Raw genomic sequence first — 17,538 nt, forward strand, 5'->3', positions numbered from 1 at the left:
GAGGAGGCACGAGGGGGCGTTGGCGCTGAAAGCCGGAGGCGGCCGGACCCGGATCGTTTCCTTCCGGAGAGGAGGCCGGCTCTGGACCGAGGCGCGGGCGGGGGGCGTCCAAGGGCGGGTAACGGGGAAGTACCGCGGCCCGCGCTTCCCCACGGCTGGCGGCGGCGGGGCCGTGGCTCCTCCTCCGGGCCGGGCCGGGGCTCGGCCGCGTGGGGGTGGGGAGCGAGGGCGGGGGCTCGGGGAGGAGGGAGGGACCAAGCGCGCCAGTGACAGGGTGGCAGCCTAGGAGCGGGCGCGTTGCCGCCGCCGCCGCTCCACCTCCTCGTCCTCCGGCAGCTCCTCTCGCTGCCGCCGCCGCCGCCGCCTCCGCCGGGAGAAGTTTCACTCCCGACCCTCGCTCGGAACCCGGACCCGGAGCGGAGCGGGGAGCTCGGCTGGCAGCTGCAAGGCGCCGCCGGCTAGGCGCCGGGAGCGCTCCGACCCCGATCGGGCGTCGGAGCCTGGGCAGCGGGCTGCGGCAGGGGCTGGGGGCGTGGAGGCGGAGGAGGGGTGGGTGTGAACAGCGAGACCCGCGCGAGCACCGCAGCCACTCAGCCAGCGTCCGCTCCCGGGGCAGCCGCGATGGCCGTGCGCTCCCGCCGTCCGTGGATGAGCGTGGCACTGGGGCTGGTGCTGGGCTTCACCGCTGCGTCCTGGCTCATCGCCCCCAGAGTGGCCGAGCTGAGCGAGAGGAAGAGACGCGGTTCCAGCCTTTGCTCCTACTACGGCCGCTCGGCAGCTGGCCCCGGCGCGCAGAAGCCGCTCCCCGAGCCTCGTGCCCGGCAGTGGCCAGGGCAGTCGCCGCCCCCAGCGCGCCAGGAGCCCCGGGGGCCGCAGCTCCCTGAAGCAGCGCCCGGGGTAACCAGTTTTCGGAGCAGCCCTTGGCAGCAGCCACCTCCGCTGCAGCAGCGGCGGCGAGGACGGGAGCCCGAAGGCGCGACGGGGCTCCCCGGAGCCCCGGTGGCTGAAGGGGAACCAGAGGAAGAAGATGGGGGCGCGGCTGGGCACCGGAGAGGCGGCCGGCCGGGGAGTAGCCACAACGGCAGTGGGGACGGGGGCGCCGCTGCCTCTAGCTCGCGACCCCGCGATTTCCTGTACGTGGGGGTGATGACCGCGCAGAAGTACCTGGGCAGCCGCGCGCTGGCAGCGCAGCGGACTTGGGCGCGCTTCATTCCCGGCCGCGTGGAGTTCTTTTCCAGCCAGCAGCCCCCCAACGCTGGAGTTGGCCAGCCCCCGCCACCCCTGCCTGTCATCGCGCTGCCTGGGGTGGACGACTCCTACCCTCCCCAGAAAAAGTCCTTCATGATGATCAAGTACATGCACGACCACTACCTGGACAAGTATGAGTGGTTCATGCGCGCCGACGATGATGTCTACATTAAAGGTGACCTCCCAGCGCCGGCTGTCCCGCCTCCCCGCCTCCTTTCTCTGCAGCCAGCCCCAATCCCTGCCCAGCCCCGATCCCTGCCCAGCCCCTGTCTTGCTTCTCTGCCTGCACGTGCTCCGGGCTCCTGCAGCCCCCAGCTGTTCGCCCCCACCTCTCGCCTCCGCCCACAATTCCAACTCCGCTCCTCCTCCTCTGCTGCGGGTCTGGACCCTCCTCAGACCTGCCTGGCTTTTTTTTCGCCTTCCTCACTCTTGCTGCTCTGGTTTCCGCCCATCGCTTGCTGCTACTTCTTCCCGTGTAGGAAGGTGAGGAAAGGGACCTTGGGGTTAAACCTGAGGCTATTCCCATTCTACCCTGCCAGGTGGTGGTAGTTTCCCACGTTGGCCCAGAGGGGCGTGTCCCCCGTGGAGAAAAGGAGGATGGAGGATTCCGCGAGAGCCAGACTGGCGATCGGTGATCTTCGTTATTCCCCGACCCTTTTGTTTTAACCCACTCCAGTGTTCTTGCCTGGAGAATCCCAGGGACGGGGGAGCCTGGTGGGCTTCCGTTTATGGGGTCGCACAGAGTCGGACACGACTGAAGCGACCTAGCAGCAGCAGCAGCAGCTTAGTTTCGGGACTGGTGAGAGCGAGGAACCATCCTTGTCGTCCCAAACCCTTTTCTGTGCGTTTCCTTCCCTTTCGCATCACCGGGCGCGCAATGGGAGTCCTTGGGCACCCCAACCACTCCAGCGGGCAGCTCCTTCCAGCCACCACAGTGGAGCAGCAAACCTTTCCCTACCCCTTGGCAACAGCTCAGTAAACCCCAGAGGGGATGACTGTATTGACAGGAATTAGTGGTGGGGGGAAAGGGGTCGGTGCACTCGAATTATCCAGACTCTAGGAGCTCCAGCCTGTACCAGCATTCACTAGTGTGGATCCCTTCCCGTCTGTCTCGGTGGTTGAGGCGTTAAGCAGAGGCTGGAAGTCCTTCCCCAAACCACGCGCAGCCCCAGCTCGAAAAAACTTTGTCAGTTTTAAAAGAGGCGCCGTCCTTCACCCTGAGTGTGAGTGGCTCTGGCCAGAGATTGCTAAACTCAGCGAAAGAATGTTCCTTAGGGCAGGATGAAATCTTTCCAGCTCTGTTCTTTGCAGAGAGGTACACAAGGGAAGTAGCAGGCTTGTATTGAAGGAGGTGTTTCTTTCCGCATTCCCTAGCTTCTTGGTCAAAGTGGGGCAGCCCTTACTCAGTTTAACCCTCTCTACTTGCAGCCTCGTTGCTTTCTCCTGGTTCAGGTAGCATCATTTACATAACTCTTTTAGCAAAGAAGCACTGAATGTAGAGTTAATAACTAGAGATTTCCTGGGTTTGGGTTGAGAGGAATGAAATCCTTAGGGCTGGTTGGCAGAGGAAATATTGGTAATTAGATACGAAAATAAAGAACTGAATAATTTGATACAAAAATTTAAAAGAAATTGCATTCCTGGTGAACCCACTGTCTCATAGGTAGATACGATATATGTAGATATCTTTATCTATAATTGATAGATCCGCTATCTTACAGTCCCCATGTCTTTTCTGCCTCATTAAAATCACAAAGGTTTCCTGGCAGAAGTTTGCCACACTCTGCAGTTTCCAAAATGCATTAACACCATCCATGTCATATCTTTTAATGAAAGACTGTCCTTCAGAACACTGAAATGCCATATTCTTTCCATCTCTATTAAGAATGAAATGCATTTTGTATCAAGAACCCAATAATATAAAACTCATTGAGCTCCGAGGGGGCGTGGCATAGGATCAAGATAATGACTGCAGATTCTGTGCTCATCAAAAATGATAGCAGAAATGCTGATTGGGAAAATAAAGACGGCAACTACTTATGCCCGTGTATCACTTTGTAGAGTACCTAATGCTCTGGAACTGTTTTGGCTACAGAACCTTATTTTAAGATTGTTTTTCTTGATGAGCTTATAAACTTATAATTATATCAATTTTAACAAATGTTAATTTTTTTCCAAAAGGGTGCTTTCCAAAGTTCCAAAGTGTTATATTTCAAGATAAGTTTGATATTCTCACTCTCTCCCAGACTCCCTTTCTCTCTCTCTCTATATATATATATATGTATGTACATATGTACACAGACACATCTACATCTTTTGGGTTGTTTATGGCTTGTGTTTAATTAAGGATGAAGCAGTAAACTAAATCAATTATCAAGAAAAAATAATTCCTGGCTGTCAATGATCTTCCTATCGGTGCTAAATATTGATATTTGATATTATGTTTCTGAGAATTTAATCACTACTTCATACATATTAAAAAGCCTGTCTTTATTCTCAGCATTAGTTAAGCTTTAAAAAAATCCAATGACTGGTAGACTTACTAAGGTTTTTCATTGACTAGAAGGTTGATAAAATCTAATTTTAATTTAATACCTATGAATTAGTATTTTTTAAATAATGAAATATTCGAAGAGGTTTTTCTTCTTTTCAATTGTATGAGACTTGTCAAGAGTTTATGCACAATATTGGGAGTTCTTTCCCTTACTTGGTGTGTTATAAATGATTATGAAATTAGGAAAAGGAGTGATTGTTGGTTTTTTCTTTGTAGGTGATAAGTTGGAAGAGTTTCTTAGATCACTGAATAGCAGCAAGCCCCTCTACCTGGGCCAGACTGGCCTGGGGAATATTGAAGAACTCGGAAAGCTGGGGCTGGAGCCTGGGGAGAACTTCTGCATGGGAGGACCTGGCATGATCTTCAGTCGCGAGGTTCTCAGGAGGATGGTGCCACATATCGGTGAATGCCTCAGAGAAATGTACACGACTCATGAGGACGTGGAAGTAGGAAGATGTGTTCGACGTTTCGGTGGGACTCAGTGTGTCTGGTCTTATGAGGTAAGGCTTGAGCTGTGATGAAAATGTTCCCATTTTACAGGTAGGTGACAATTTATAGTCTGGATCAGTGATTCTATTTATTTATTCTCTCTGTATCTTTGTCTGCTTGAAAATGATAGCAACAGCCAGTGATGGACACACGGGCTATTGTGGGAGAGGCTGTTCTTAGAGCTAAGGTGTGTCTGAGGTTTTCTTATTAGTGTGGCCCATACCTTTAAGCAGTATCTTACATGTATAGTCTTATCTCTTGAAGAGGCTATTTCCTGTTTATTTGCTTTATTGGTGTTTAAATACATTTCCTGTCTCTTAACAAGAGGACTGATTTTATGCTCTTAGGCTGTAGCTTTAGCATTTTGTCCTTTGTGGTCATTTTGGTTAGGTATGTGATTGCATCTCTTTGTTTGCAAATAATTCAACTCTGAAATTTCTTGGAAGATGCTTATATGGAAATTTAACATGCAGTGTTTTTAAAGCATAGAAAAAGTTACCTTATAATGTTGTATCACTTTTAATAGATTTATTCACAACATTTTAAAAGGCATGTCTATCTGGTAAAACAGTTCTGAAGATGATAAGTTACTGCTTAATATTATGGCTGGTTCTTTAAAATTTTTTCTGTACCTTTATTCCATTTTTCTCAGTAGCAGCCATTATTTAAATAATCTGAGTTTATGAATTGTTGTTTCATTATAGTAATTAGTTTTACAAAATAATCTGAGTTTTTTTTTTTCTTCAGAAATTGGTTTTGACATGAAAAGCAGTTGTATTTAAAACAGTTTTCCTGAAAGTTAATCTGAGTAAAAATTACGTAACACTTAAATAAGGTACTGCAATTTTCAGTATACTTTAGTTTTCAAGTGGTTGGAATTAAATATGTTTTAGCTATCCAGTGCACACCTCTGTAAATTATAACTTAACTCACGTAGATATCTTTTCAAATTTTTCACGCTTTCTTAGTGTAGAAGAAATAATTTATGAAAACATGTTCCCTGTGAAGTTGTTATACCTCAAGATTACACAGTTCCATTCACTTTTCTTTTAGAAGTGTAATCCTACTTTCCTTAATTTAGCTTTATTTTTAATGATTCATGGTATCTACACTTTGGGAAGTATTTCTTATGTTTATTACAGAGAGTAAATATTAATAACAACCAGTTACTTGGAATATGCACTATACAAATTTAAAATTAGTATATACCTTATTCCTGTTATTGATAGAAATAGTAATTTTCTTTTATAAAACTGACTAATGACTACTTTTATAATAAAGATATAGGTGAGTACATTTTAGTTGAAAATAGGTAATATGGAATAAATTCAATGAAAAAGATTTGTCTCCATTTAATATAAAACTAGCAGGAAGGTGAGAATGAATATTTAACATGAAAATCTCAGGTGATTTTTGTTTACATGAAAATATCATTTTGTAGATGTTGACTCTATATGGATGAGTAAAAATATCATCCATATTTTAAATAAAAGATGGAAAATTATTGTGTTTTAACTGATACTGTATTGCCTTAATAGTACATAGACAGTTTTAAAAAACCTTTTGTTTCATGTCCTTCCATTTAAGTTTTCATTGATTCTGCTATGAAGGTGCAATCCTCAAAAAGCCGTCTACCCATTCATGATCCAAGACAGTAAAATATGCTCAGGTGACATACATGCTCAAGAATTGACTTAGTATTTTATTTATAATATAGGTATTTGTTTGCTTAAAAGGGAATTATCATAGATCTGTACCCTCTCTATTGGAATAAGTGGAACCTTAGGTATTTTCATTAATTGACATAAGAGAAGAGACAGAGGGGATGCCAAACCTTGTAGGATGTAACTTCATTATCACCATATTTACTTTAATGTTTGGTAATACATTTGAATTTTACACTGACAATTGTCCATCACTAAGTTCAGAATCTATTTAAAAAATAGTTTCTACATTTCCCCCTAGCTTTACAAAGCATTATTTTCTAAAGAAATATTGTTTCAGAATGTTGACTTGATGTTTTGCTAAGCAATTGTATAGAATTTACTTTATTTTAGGATTTCAGTCTTTAAAGGAGCAGTTTAAACAACATATATTTTAGAGCTGGCATTGATTTAACCCTAACTCTGACCCTGACCTAAACCACAACTCTGTCTTATTTAAAGGAATGATGGTAACTTTCATTACTAAGGAATATATTAAACAGTATCTGTTAATAAATTTAATAATGATAAGCATACAGTTAAGTTATATCTAAGTGTTTTAACATTAGGGTGTATTCTACATTTAATAGATACCTGAGTTAGGTGGACTGGGACACAGCAAAATTAGGGCTTTCCAGTTTGGATTTTAGATTACTTGAAATGTCCAACTATGCTGCTGTTTGCATTATATTAAAAAATTTATTTATTCCATTCTGGGTTGGCATTCACATAAAGATGAGATTTCACATCCAGTCACAGAATAAACTATGAAATTGCTCCATAATTTTGTTGCCATATTTCTTTTAAAAGAACCATCTGCAGAAATATTTTCTTAAAATTTTGAATTTTCTTTGCTGAACTTTTGATGGATTTCAGAATTTTGTTTGATCTTTCCTCCTCATAGAAGTTCTTGCAAAGTTTAGAGGACTGTTACCGAAACATGTTCACACTTTCTGAGTCTGAATAAATTAAACATGATGGAATGTTGTCTTTTTTATAATATTTATTTATTTTTGGCTGTGCTGGGCCTTTTTGCTGTGTGGGCTTTCATCTAGTTGTGGAGAGTAGGGACTACTCTCTAGTTGTAGCGCACAGGCTTCTCATTGAGGTAGCTTTTATCGTTGCAAAGCATGGGTTGTTGGGTGCTTGGACTTCCGTAGTTGAGGCTCTTGGGCTCCAGAGCACAGGTTCAATAGTTGTGGCACTCCAGCTTAGTTGCTATGTGGCTTGTGGGATCATCCCTGACCAGGGATCGAACCCGTGTCTCTTGTATTGGCAGGTGGACTCCTCACCACTGAGCCACTAGGGAAGCCTGAATATTTTAAAAATGATAAACAGGCTTGCAGATCGTGTGGGAAGAGAATTGAGAGAAAATATTAAAATTATAGATTGTATCAGTTCAGTTCAGTTCAGTCGCTCAGTCGTGTCTGACTCTCCGTGACCCCATGAATCACAGCACGCCAGGCCTCCCTGTCCATCACCAACTCCCGGAGTTCACTCAAATTCATGTTCACAGAGTCGGTGATGCCATCCAGCCATCTCATTCTCTGTCGTCCCCTTCTCCCCCCGCCCCCAACCCCTCCCATCATCAGAGTCTTTTCCAGTGAGTCAACTCTTCGCATGAGGTGGCCAAAGTATTGGATAGCATGTAGCTATTCTTGACTATAAATTACATTTTTTGAAACTCTCAGAATCTTCTAGTTTTCTTTACTGCTAGATTGAAGTCTACTTTCTCTGTAATATATATACAATTAAGCACAATATTGGCAAGGGGGAAGAGAGAAAAGAAGTGGCGGGGGGCGGGGGGGTGAAGAGACGGAGGTATAAACTTGAATTTGGATTTGAGTCACTAGTGTACCGCTCATTAGTTTCATTGTCTTTTTAAATTACTTCTCTGAGTCTTGTTTAATTCAGTTGAAAGTAGATATTGTAATGGTGTCTGCCTCATAGATTTTGTAGAAGATTAAGTGAATTGATGACATGATCCATGTATAGTTCTGTATAGTTTTGACAGTATATATCTGGCACGTAGTAAATTGTCAACAGATGTTAGTTATTATTGTCATAATGCTGAATAGATCATATTCTATATTACATACAACACAATTCATCAATTTTATTCATTTAATAATTATTAGTCATAAGTGATTCGGTTGTATCAGAAAAGTTAGACTGGAAATAAATGAAATTTTTTTCATTGAAGAATTCAAGTTTGAGGTTTTTTTTGTCAAAGGACAAGAATTCAGTATGCTTCTATAATATTTTAGAATTATAAAGAATCCAATATTAGTAAAACATAAAACATGGAAGACTTTAAAACACGCACTACAAATATTTGCTTCAGTCTTTGAACATCATATTAAATAACTATCTTAGGGAGACAGTGGAAAATATTATTTAACAAGTGATATTTAATATATGTATTTAAGGATTCCCATACAGATTAGACTGTATCTCCATTATAAAAAAATGACTGTGTGGCTTTCTAGGTTAACCTCCTTTTCTGAGTTTCATTGGAATTTTCAGTAGGAAGGGATTTCAGTATCTCATCCTGCAGTCAGTTCACAGGACCCACTGAGGAACTTATCTCTCAAGGCAACTAGAACCCCATCCTGGGGTTTCCCAGGTATTTCAGGAACTGATATATAGCTTCGGTTCTTCCTCACCATCTGGTTCTGGTGGTCTGGGAAAATGTCTTGCTTGTTGGTCCTTTGATCTGTTTCTTCCTCTGTCATCTCTACCTACTTTTTCTTTCTTCTGTCATTAACGATAAATAAAATAAATTACAGATGCATTTTGATATGCACTGTTCCTTATCAAGTTCTCAGTAAATTAAAGTGCTCATGACAGGCCAACCTTGATATTCCAAGACATCAATCATAGGGCCCAGGAATGGCTAGGCTTCTTCTGAACAGAGAGGCCATTGGTTGCTAATGGATCTTAGACTGGTTCTCTCTATACTTGAGACCATTGGAGAGTCAGAATTGAGATTCTTACTTTCCCACCTGGAGTTAGAAACATCTAGTTTTCAAGGACATGTGGCAGGTGTTCAAAATCAACAGATTTCATGAGTTGCCGTTATACTTATTTATACCTCAAATTGTGTAAGAATAGATGACTAACTGAAGCATGATCGTGAAAAATTATTCTATGCTTTACACTCTGTGAGTGTTAGAATTTATTGGCATCTACTCTCGGCTAAGTTCACATTTTTGGTTGAGCTCTATCTTGGCTACTGTTTTTCTAGTTATCTGGGCTGCAATCTGGCAGTTTAGGAGGCTGCATATGGCTCTTGAACGTTGTTTGGCATGTAAGTTGTTTTAAGGTTTTTTTAAATTTTGTTTTTTGATGCCGTTAGCAGAGGCAGGCAGTCTTGTCTCTTCACGTCTTATTGTTGTGCACCAACCTCCCCTTGCACTCTTATTTAACTGCCTGGCCCAGATATGTAAAAGAGGGTTATACTTTGAATCAATAATCCACATGTTGAAAATTTCATTAAAGTATTCACCAGGATATGAAGAAATTTTCTAGTGAAAATGAGATGTTTATTTTAAATAGTGTACAGAAGAATTAATTTTTTCAAACTTGGCCATTTAGAGTTGTACATCATATAATATAGTTATACTTTCTTTGTTAAGGGAATTTTTTGGTAAATAACTAGAAAGTTCTCACTGTTGAAAATTTCTTTATACAATTCATATTCATCTGTGTCTTAGTAGAATTGGAAGTTCCTTTTCTCTGGTTCTGGTTTTAGTAAGATCACTTACATTAAAGCATTAAAACAATTTAATTTCCATAATTCTTCTCCCTGTGAGGGAGTTTTGCATTTCATCTATCTAAGAGTCATTTTCAGAATAGTGTGTATTTTTCAATGTTTGCAGTTAAATGGAACCAAAGAATATATATCTTTATTGTCTAATTAAATGTTGTTTCAAACAAGGCAGAGCTCCATGTTGATAGCAATATTTCTCTGTGGTTTAAAAAACCATTTCTTATGACTAAACAGATTTTTATTAGATTTCTTAAAAGAGTTAATTTCATACTAAAGTGTCTTATGTCTTATCTTGGCCCCCTAAAGGCTATAAACACATAGAAAATTCCATTATTTCACAAAAGAAGATATTTTGGCAGAGTTTCCCTGGGCTTCTAATAACAGAGAGCTAAACTATAAAAAATTTAAGTATATATAAGTTCTTTGTAACATAACCATTAAGATTAAAATATGTGCCCCGTTCTTATAGGGCTGTTACACATCCTGCGTAGCTTCTTTCTCTTACTTATGAGCTTCCCTTTTCTAGAATTTTAATTTTACTGCATCATGAACACAGTTTATGCCCCCAAAGTATATTAGTATCTGTGGAAAAGTATAAGTCTGGGATTTTTATCTTAAATTCAGTCTTTCAAAAATCATTTCTTGGTTCTGATTCAGTCATATTTAGTTTTTAACTTCACTAAAAGCAGTAAGCTTCTCACACCTACTCTTCCCACCCCCATTCCACTTGTCAGATGAAATCATCACACACTGATTTTATGAAATCTCTTTCTGCCCCACTGTTTTCTTCATTGTACAAAATAAAATTACATTCTGAGTTGAAGGAGAAACTTGGTACAGATTTTCCATGTTTTGTAGCCTTAGGTAGTTCGTTTTCATTGTTAACTAGTGCCTTACCACCTGAATTATGAAAAATGTGTGCTTTTTAACAGTTATGGAAAATGCTAAGCTGGGAAGATGCTTCCATGCAATTTGAAATTAGCTCCATGATAACATAATTCTCACTAGTTTAAAATCTTTAATACTCTTCTTTCTTAATCAATCAAAAGTATTCTAATTTCCTGAAAACAATCCAAGTCAGTTTTCTGCTTGCACTTCCTTTGTATTGGTTTCCAAAAAGCTATGTGAGAAACATTTATTTCAATCTCTTTTCTATCTATTGAATTGATGAATTAGGGTTCAGCATACAAAGAAATGTAATTTCTCATATAACCGTACTGCACTTCACTTTGACTATAGCATGTTATTTCTTTTGCTCAAAATATAATAAGATTAACTTTTAATAAGGTGTTTAAGCTAAGCATAAACTTATTAAAATTTTAAAAATCTGTGTCTTGAATCATGAAGTCATTATTTAACATTATTGAACAATAGGAAGACATGTAAACTGAAAAGCTGAAGGGTTGCAGTTTCTCAGAATTCTAATTCTTTAAAGTCTTTCATTCTTCACAGTCGGTTTCTTTTCATATTCCTTTCTGTTTCTTTCATTTTTATTGTAGACCTGTTTATTTATAGAGTACCAGTACCTTCAAAAACTGATGGTTTAAAGAAATATACATATTAATACACATAACATAAAATAAGGGGAAAAAGGAAGATGTATAGAAAAAAAAATTTTTTTTTTTCAAAAAGGAAAAATGCATGTTGAACTCCTTTTTTCATGGCATTAAAGAGAACACTGGCTTGACATTATACTGATACCTAAGAGAAGTCTTCCCCATGGAGCAGACAGGGGCTATGAGGGATCATATACTCAGCACCACTTCTTTGATAAGTGGAATAGTATGATTGGCTTGGATGTTTCTTATGATTTCCCTTGATATAAACCTGGACTGTGGCACAGAAGGGGAATTCTTCAGGAGGAATTCTAGAGAGCTCTCCATGGGTATTTCTTACTTGACTGATCTATATTAGTTGACCAACAGGAAGTTTGATTTATGCACCTTGTTCTGTGGGAACCCAGAGTATAGGCACTGTGTCCTTGATTATGGGAAGCTTTATGTTTGTGCTTTGCTCATTAAGAGGAAGGTAGAGATGCCAGCTACAACTGGAGGAATAAAACCAGATCATGGACAGATAGTGGACCTTACACGAGGAGCCCAGGGTCAGGCCCAAGAGAATTCCTAACAACTCAGCCTAGAGTTACCTAGTTTTTGAACTGATTATTAGAAATGTCTTTTTTTCATGAATTTAATAAGTATTATATATTATATAAGTTATATAATTATATGTATCAGTAGCAGCAGCAAAATTTATTATATAAATTTTAATTTTAACATAAATTTTACATGCATAGATTAAAAGTTAAAGATCCACATTTTAATGATGAAATGGTATATTATAATAATCTATTATACAAGAATGAATCTTAAATAATGATATTTAATATTCATGATGGGTATCTTAAAATGTGAAAAATATATAAGGTTATAATAAATTGAAGTGTTCTGCCTTAGAATTCAGTTATCTTACATCTTAAAAGATGGCTCATTTCATTTGCTCAAATAGATCTGTTGAGCACTTTTTATCAGCAGTGGGCACACACACCTTCCTTGTCTTTATGGAGCTCCCAGGGAGGGAGAGTCAGTCTTCCAACCAATTTCTGCTTTCATATCTGATATAGAATTGAGTTTCCATCTCTGTCATCCTTCTCAGTCTTTTTCCTTCTAAATCATGAGTGCTCCAGTTGTGTCCAACAGCGGTGCTTGTCTTGGAACTAGAATCAAGTGATTCTTATTTTAATTTTCTTAAGTGAGCATCATCCTCTCTTGTTTGTATTACAGTCTCCTGAAGAGGAGAAAGCTAAAGACATATTTAGCAATTTTATTGCATATTAATATGTCTTAGGTCTGTTTTATGGGCTTCCCTCATAGCTCAGTTGGTAAAGAATCCACCTGCAATGCAGGAGACCCCAGTTCGATTCCTGGGTCAGGAAGATCCCCTGGAGAAGGGATAGGCTACCCACTCTAGTATTCTTGGGTTTCCCTTGTGGCTCAGCTGGTAAAGAACCCAACTGCAATGTAGGAGACCTGGGTTGGGAAGATCCCTAGGAGAGGGGAAAGGCTACCCTCTTGTATTCTGGCCTGGAGAATTCCATTAACTGTATAAACCATGGGGTTGCAAAGAGTCGGACACGACTGAGTGAAACGCAGATCACTAGAATTTTGTTTTTTAATTAAGTCTGGAGCTAAAGTACCTGGCTTCAAACCCCAGCTCTGCCATTCACTAGCTGTGTGACCTTGGTCAGGTTATTTGACTTCTCAGTGCCTTAGTTTCCTCATCTGTCAAGTCGATATAACAGTACTTACCTCACAACACTGAGGTGAAGATTAAATGAGTTAATGTATATGACAGCACTCAGAATAATACCTCACAGTGGTAAGCATTCTGTAACTATTAGCTATTTTTGCAGAAATAGATCAGCATACAATAGTGCCAACTTTACAGAGCCATTGCAAGGAATGAAAAGATCGATGTATTGGAAGCTGTTAGAATAATGCTTGACATATACTAATTCCTGCATAACAACTATCATTAATATTTTCCAATGTGCAATGTTAATATGCCTTTTTCCCCTCATGGGAAGGAAATCATGTTGATTGGAAAGTTGTATTGCAATTGCCTTTTGAAAGATGGACCTTGCTGTAGTAGGGAGGGTGCTGGTTCAGCGGCACTTTATCCTGATGGCACGATGGGAGCTCTGTGGGGTCTTTGAAAAAATTCTCACGCTGGAACACATCCCTGACTCATTATATCAGAATCTGTGACAAGTGAGTCCAGTAGCATGGATAGTGTTAAAAACTTGTGATTCTCATGTGGCTTATTAATTTTCTGTTTTCAAATATACAATCCATCTTTAACTATTCCTTGAAAGTTATATTTTTTCCTTTTGTTATATTTCCCTTTTGGGAAAAATCATAGGAGAAGAATCAGCACTTCTGCATTTCTTTCTATGTCTGTTTCTTGTCTGTTCCAAGTGAATATATGAATATACAAAATGAAAACAATTGTATGTTTTCTCATGGTTTGATTTTCATGGTTCATATATTACTCTTTTTGCTTTAGAAAAACACATGATTTAAAACATTAAAAAAATACATTGTTTATCCATGCAAGGCTTAAGGTGTTTCTGTTTTTATTTATTGTATTTGACTACTGTATAGTAATAGAGCTCTTAAAATACAGGTGAAAGGTTTCCATTGAATTATTTGCTTTAACGATGACTTTGAATTAGAGCTCGGCAGGGAGAAAGCTATTAATGATCTATTTCATTGAGTACAGAAACCATAACTTAAAGGGATGACTTTAATTTCAGCCTGTCATTCTCAAATATTTCCTTGTCCACTGCTATAGCTGACTGCTATCATGGAGGAAAGTATAGGATACACAGGGGGCTTCTCAGGTGGTGCAGTGGTAAAGAATCCGCCTGCCAATGCAAGAGACACTTGCATTGGAGACTCAAGTTTGATTCCTGGGTCAGGATGATCCCCTGGAGTAGAAAATGGCAACATGCTCCACTATTCTTGCTTGGAAAATTCCGTGGACGAAGGAGCCTGGTAGGCTACAGCCCATGCGGTCACAAAGAGTCAGATTCGACTGAGCACAGCCCAATAGCAGCAGCCTAGGGAACACAGGAATGTAAGGGAAGAAGTCCCCAAAGAGAATAGAAAGATGCAGTGCTTCCTCCAAATGAGGTCATGTATAGGGACATTGCCAAGTAAGTGTGGATATATGAGAAGTCGAGGGCAAAAGAATAGCATGGTAGTGAATAGTGTGTTTGATTCAATCATATCTAGTGGCAGGAGACATGAGGCTCCAAAGCTGTTGGTAGAACTTGATTGTGAAAGGCCCTGTATGACATCCTCAAAAGTTTAGATACCTTGTAGATGAGTGGTTCTTAGAGTTAGTGGGATTGATATAATAGATTTAGACTCAGTTGGTGGGGAGACCATGAATAGTTTGTTAAAAATCTTTCTGGGTGATTCTAATGAGCAGTGAGTGAAAAATCGGTTGCATAATGGAGAGCTTTGAAGAATTCTTCATACGTAGCCACGATCAGTTTACCCCTTAGTGGCCAGAGCACAGAAAGATGGATTGGAGGCTCTATTGAAGGACAGTGAAACAAGACAGTTAGGAGGCTATTGCCCCATACCCAAGTTAGAGATGAGTCTTAATCAAAGAGTCAAAGTGGAAGCGAAAGTGAAGAGATGGAATTGAGAGGTAGTGAGGGCAGAGAATTGACAGAGTAGGTGATTGGTTAGATGTAGGGGGGAAGGGGGTCTAAGGTGACTCCTAGGTTTTGGTCTCAGGTGAGAGTAGTATCTCTAGAGGGAGGGAGTAATGGAAGAAGGAGTTTTCAGTGATTGGTTTCTCTGAGGCATGGGCAAAGGAGAAATGAGTTCTATTTTGCGTATATTGAGTCTCACTCATCATTCATTTATTTAGCAAATACTTAAAAAGTAAGGCCCACATAACTTGAACAACTTTCCCAGATTATACAGGCAGGAGTATTTCTCTGCTGTATTATCCAACTATACATAAATGCCTTTTTTAAAAACAAGCTTCACTCATAGATTAAGCAGTTATTATTTAAAAATAAAAAAGAATCAAATCATAGTCATAGGATGAAATAGTTTAGTTTGTTTAAAATTTAATTTGTTAATGTTAGTAACTTATCTTAAAATTATTTAAAACGTAAATTGTAGTTAGTGCTCTGACCAAGTAATATTATAAAGTGGCTCAAAAAAAAAAACAAACCTAAAAGCATAAAAATACATACAGTGAAAAATTCTGTCTTCCATCTGCCTGGAGAAACCCTCCACCTATTAAGTATCCACTCTTTTCTTCCAGGGTTTGTCTTGGGTGTCAGACAACTGTGTATATATTGTATTCTCCCCAGTCACTAATTTTTGTGTGTCACAAAAGGTAGCCTATAGAAATATTGTTCTGAATGCTGCTTTTTCAGTAAAGAATATATTTTAGAGTTATTCTTATAAAATCATTTTATAAGGTTTCTGTTTGAAATGGCTTTAGTTCAGTGTTCCATTATCTCTTAGATACATGTCTTCCTTTGTCAAACGGGAGTTTCAGATTTATGAACATATAATTCTGTTTTGTGTCTTAATTAATTGCACTGTAGGTGCTTCTGTTACAGGTAGATTTAGAGCAGGATAATTTTAGATTATTGTGTAGCATATAAATCTATCATACCCATATAATTGCTTACATTAAGATTCATGTCTTTACCCCAAGGTTTTTTTAAAATTCTGCACTTCTCATATTTAATGTATAGCTTTCTTGCTTTCCTTGTTTTAAATTAAATATTCTTAAAGATTTAAAAAGTTGTAGTCAATCACATTATAGAAAGAGTATTTCCTAACTTTGAAAAGTCTGTAGAGAGACCCACCACAGTCAAATAACCTTTGTTAATCAATAGTTGTTCTTCTGACAATATATTTTATAATAGTGTTTGTGAATATTTATTTTCATTGGTTTTAAGTGTGTAACTGATGATTACTTTTGCTAGTGTATACATTTGTTACACATATATTACTGTAATATATATTCAATTGAGTAAATTCTACATATGGACTGTTTAACACTTAGTCAATTGTAAAAATAATTTCAAGTTCATTTTAACTGATGTTTTTTCATTTAAAGAACATTTAAGACTATACCATAAATTAGTGTTTTGAAACCTAAGCAATATAATAAATGGCATTGTATTAATTGAAATATATTTTTACTATAATTATGAGTTATGCAATAAAAAAAGTCATGAAGCAAACCCTATAAATGTAGGCATTTATCATGAGGTCCTATAAGTCTCTAATTTAAGTAAAGTTTATTTTTATAACCTTTTTCTTACCCAACTTTTAATTTTCTTAATCTTAAATTTAGTTAAAACTAAAATTTAACTTTCTGTCCTTTATTTACCTAATATTTCTGTTTTCTAGAGTTCATAGTGTTCAGCATGTGTTATCAGATTTTATTCTCCCTCAGTTCATTTTTAGAATGATTTCTAAGCTTACAAAGTAAACTTGACCTAATAATCTGGACACGTTATGAAATTTGATTATACTTTTCTTGTAAAACTTAATTGCCAGATTAAGAGAGAAAATATGACATTTCTGTTTGACATTTTTAATAAAGGGTCACATGCAGTGGGTTTTGTGCTCATAGATGCAAATAGAATCCTAGCAAGCACTTTCAAAATATTCAAGGCCTGTAAAACTTAAATCTCAGTTGAATTAGACCAAAGTTCTGGTTTGTCAAATACATCATTTTGAAGAATCACTTGAAACAGTTGATAATGGGTGTAGTTGATTTTTACCGAATATGACAGACAGTTGTAAAATGTGTATGAAAATAGCAGATCGGTTCCATTGCTTTCCAGGTGTTACTGTTTAGCAATTATCAGTTTTATGTAAAGTATGTAAGTAATAATACTGACAGTTCCTGCTTATGTAAAACATTTGTGCTTTTATTTTTTAAAGAGCTCCCACTTTCAGCTTATTCTTTGTCCAAAGATAAATTTGTGATTGAAAACACTATGTGAAAAAATATTTGGGGGGATTTGAGTGATGAATTTCTTTTTTGGTTTTCTGTTTCAATATCCTAGTTGTAAATTTCAGTTTACATGTATGTATTGATGTGATACAAACACAGACAGCCTCCACAATTCCTGTGTAAGCTGAATCAAGAATGATGTTAATGGCATATTATTCTTATTGCCATTTTATATACATTTGTTAGGCACAGATTTTGGAATA

General features: G+C 39.0%; 1 protein-coding gene across 1 annotated transcript in view; it reads left to right on the forward strand.

Annotated features, from left to right (window-relative positions):
- The first annotated feature begins 507 nt into the window (after window positions 1–507).
- CHSY3 (chondroitin sulfate synthase 3) overlaps window positions 508–17,538 on the forward strand; it is a 296,867-nt gene continuing 279,836 nt past the window's right edge. The window contains exons 1-2 of the mRNA XM_055428857.2: window positions 508–1,423; window positions 4,019–4,302. Coding sequence (XP_055284832.2) covers window positions 622–1,423; window positions 4,019–4,302 — 1,086 coding nt within the window. The 5' untranslated portion in view covers window positions 508–621. The remainder of the gene's footprint in view (window positions 1,424–4,018; window positions 4,303–17,538) is intronic.

This window comes from Moschus berezovskii, chromosome 8 (genome assembly GCF_049115385.1).
Source record: "Moschus berezovskii isolate FMDL1 chromosome 8, NW_MosBer_1.0, whole genome shotgun sequence".
Taxonomy (NCBI): domain Eukaryota; kingdom Metazoa; phylum Chordata; class Mammalia; order Artiodactyla; family Moschidae; genus Moschus; species Moschus berezovskii.